We start from the raw sequence: 3072 nt of genomic DNA, 5'->3' as shown, positions 1-3072 counted from the left end.
GGGGGGAAGCGCCTCACCCTCGCTCGCGGAAAATCGACTCTACATAGTCTCCGCCGTCGTGCCAGCAGCCATTGCGACCTCCACACTGGTCACCGCTGCTCACTTACGAAGTCACGGTTCCGCGACGACCATGGAGGATCGTCGCCTCAAAGATCTAGAGGCTCGACGCTTCCATGGCCCATCAATCCTCCAGATCTGGAGGCGTCTTCCACCAGATGAAGGAGACGCGTTGAGTTTTCGGGTGCTATGCGTGGTCGAGAGGGAAGGACTTCGTAGTCGTTGGTCGGAGGAGTTTTGAGATTAAAGGTTTTATTAGGTCGGAAGAATTAGGAAAAACGAATTGCTCGATGTTGTATCCCGGTACAGGTTTTATGCAGTTCAGGATTTTATTCAGCTCACATAACACATATGCCCCTTCCTATCAGGATCGGCGCAGGTACCATGAAAGCCCGTATAGAACCCAGATCAGCTTACATCTCCTCCGACACCCGAGGCTTCAGGGTGACAAAAGTCGAGGCGGTTGAGTTTCGAATTTCATTTTGGGATGGACGAACAATTTCGAAAAAACAATAACTTTCGTAAATTATACAAAAGCACGTTCGGTATTTTTAAAGGTAAAGAGGAATAGTAGGGAGATGATTAAGACTCCAGAACGCATCTTCGGTATTTTCACCATCGATAATATCTGACTGGCAAAAAAAAGGGTCTACAGGCCAAGGCAATGGTCGCATTCCTGCCAATTCACGTGATGTCGGTTTTCCTTTAACGTCCGAAACCGGGGGAGGCGCCTGCGAAAAAGCCTTGAAAGATTCCTCGCATCGCTCCGGTCACTGGGGAAAAAAACACAACATCCGCACTTGTCATGTCATGCGCTCGTACAAAGGCTCAATTATGCTCCTGCCCTTGCGTTGCGTTTGCTTCTTCAATTTCATTTCCGTTCATTCTCTCAAATTTTTAAGTTCGATTTTCCACACCGCACTTCGCCCCTCTACAACTTTTCTGCCGTTTCAATTTAATGTCGATTAAGTGAATTTGCATGGGGAAAATGATAATAAAACCAAAAAAAAAAAAAATTGTCCGCACAGGCCGATTAGGTTTTGTTCGTTCAACCACCTTCACGTGAACACTTAATCAGGATTTTCCTTTTTGTGGACATGTACAACCTATCGATATCAACAACCGTCTGCGTCGCAGGAAGCGTTCCGGCGCCCATAAAACGCCCGGCGACCAGAAACTTCCCCCTTTGGAAAAAACGACGGGTCAAATCGCCGGCAACGACTCCGGCCGCCACAACATCTCCGGCCCGTCGTCCGGTTCACAACTACTTTCCGGGAAATCAAACAACCCGCCCAACATCACAAACTCGTCGCCCGCTTCACGGTTATTACTGTTGCTAGCCTCGGATGCAAACTCGAATGAGTCGTAACCCGTCATCTCGTTCTCAAAGGCCATCGTCTCGCAGAATCCCAACCCGGCCGGCGTGCCGGGGGTCGCCGGCGCCGGCAACTCGCCGTCGGCGGCCTTCCCGTCGTCTTCCGCGGAGGAACCGAAGCTCGGAGGGAGACCGAGCTCGTCGTCGGAAGCTTCCAGAAGGTAACCCAGCTCCGACCGGGTCTCAGCCGCTTCCAAACACAGATCTAGAACGGACTGCCCCTGAGGGAGGAGTATCTCCTCCTCGAAGCTTCTGATGACGGAATCGAGGCCTTGGATCGCCGGATCCCGGTCCGCGACGCCCTCCGAGTCGTCGAGTATGTTGAGCAGGTCCTCCTGTATCCGCTTCGCCTCCGGCGAGCATAGATCCGAGTTGGCCGAGTCGAGGTCCGGCTCGGACCCGACCCGGACCCGCTTCGACTCGGGCAAGCCGAGCTCCGAGTCGACCCACGCGAGGTTCGACACGGGCGAGTCGACGGCCGAGTCATCTCGCGCTCGCTTCTTGTCGTTCTTCTCTTCCATCATCACGGAGAGACAGAGACGGGCGAGAGAAACGTCTTCAGCTTCAAATGACACAGTCACGAAGTAACGTAAGGTCAACCCGCGCTGAGAGAGAGAGAGAGAGAGAAGGGGGGGGATGACGTATGGGTTGAAGTGGGATGATTGGGGAAAAGTTAGGTTTTATATAGTGGGCAGTTCGATTTTCTCGAGAAAATGAAAAAGAAAATCAGCCGAGAAAGGTAGTTGCCAAGTGCGCGAGGGATAGGAGAGAGGAGAGAGAAGGCTTCTGAGATTTGGGTAGAGAGAGAGAGAGAAAGCCGGAGATGTCCGTGGTAATGGGGGGCAAAGTGGGTCGACTGGGATTTTATAGTTTCGATCGAGGGAGAAAGAGAGAGAGAGAGAGAAAAAGGTTAGGTGTGGACGGGGAGGGGGAAAGTGGGTTCGGAGGGTTTATATAGGAGTGGCCGATTGTCATCGCCGATGAGGATGCCCCCTCTTTTCCTCCATCTGCACACGAAGAAGACGATCCCCCATTATTTTTATTTATTTTCTAAAAATAATATATTAATAAAAGAGAGAGAGAGAGAGGGGGGAGATGATGGGAGGTTTGTGGACACGCGCGCGTGGAGCGCATAGAAAATCCCCCCGGCCTCCCCCCACCCGTCACGTACAACGTACATCTTCCTCTATCTGTATTATTCAATTTGTTTTTTTTTTTTTTTTGGGTCTTCCTTTTTTATTCGCCTCCTTTTTTTCTTTTCTCTTTCTTTCCTGGCGGATTGAACTACATTTAAGTTCCGCCTTTGGAGTCCGGGGTGGGCCCCCAGCGGAAACCTCTCGCGCGCGCGCGCGCGCCCTCCGCGCGGGTCAACTTCGATTCCTGTGGTCAGCTTCTCCATCGGCTTCGGTGGAGCGATATTAACGCTGCGTTCTTTTTTCTTTTTTTTCTTTTTTTGGGCCATGTCGACGTGGTGTGCGTGCTCTGTATGGACTCTCGCACGACGGATTCGGATCTTTTCTTGTGATTTTAACGACGAAAATAGCATATGGGATTTTTTTAATCGATTGGCCTAACAACGTTTTCTTCGGTTTTTATGATATATTATTATTATTATTAAAGGATTTGTGAAGAGATATAAT

At 50.6% G+C, this 3072-nt stretch overlaps 1 protein-coding gene across 1 annotated transcript; it reads right to left on the bottom strand.

Annotated features, from left to right (window-relative positions):
* Nucleotides 1–1049: 1049 nt before the first annotated feature.
* On the bottom strand, nt 1050–2376 carry LOC104425782. The gene has a single exon (XM_010038580.3). It carries the CDS (start codon nt 1954–1956, stop codon nt 1261–1263), a length of 696 nt encoding a protein of 231 aa, XP_010036882.2. The 5' UTR covers nt 1957–2376; the 3' UTR covers nt 1050–1260.
* Nucleotides 2377–3072: the final 696 nt, after the last annotated feature.

Source organism: Eucalyptus grandis, chromosome 11, assembly GCF_016545825.1.
Source record: "Eucalyptus grandis isolate ANBG69807.140 chromosome 11, ASM1654582v1, whole genome shotgun sequence".
NCBI classification, from domain to species: Eukaryota; Viridiplantae; Streptophyta; class Magnoliopsida; order Myrtales; family Myrtaceae; genus Eucalyptus; species Eucalyptus grandis.
This window is presented reverse-complemented; position numbering and strand designations above follow the sequence as displayed.

Coding starts and splice junctions, on each gene's coding strand:
- LOC104425782 (XM_010038580.3), bottom strand. CDS start 1,956: ATGATGGAAGAGAAGAACGACAAGAAGCGAGCGCGAGATGACTCGGCC.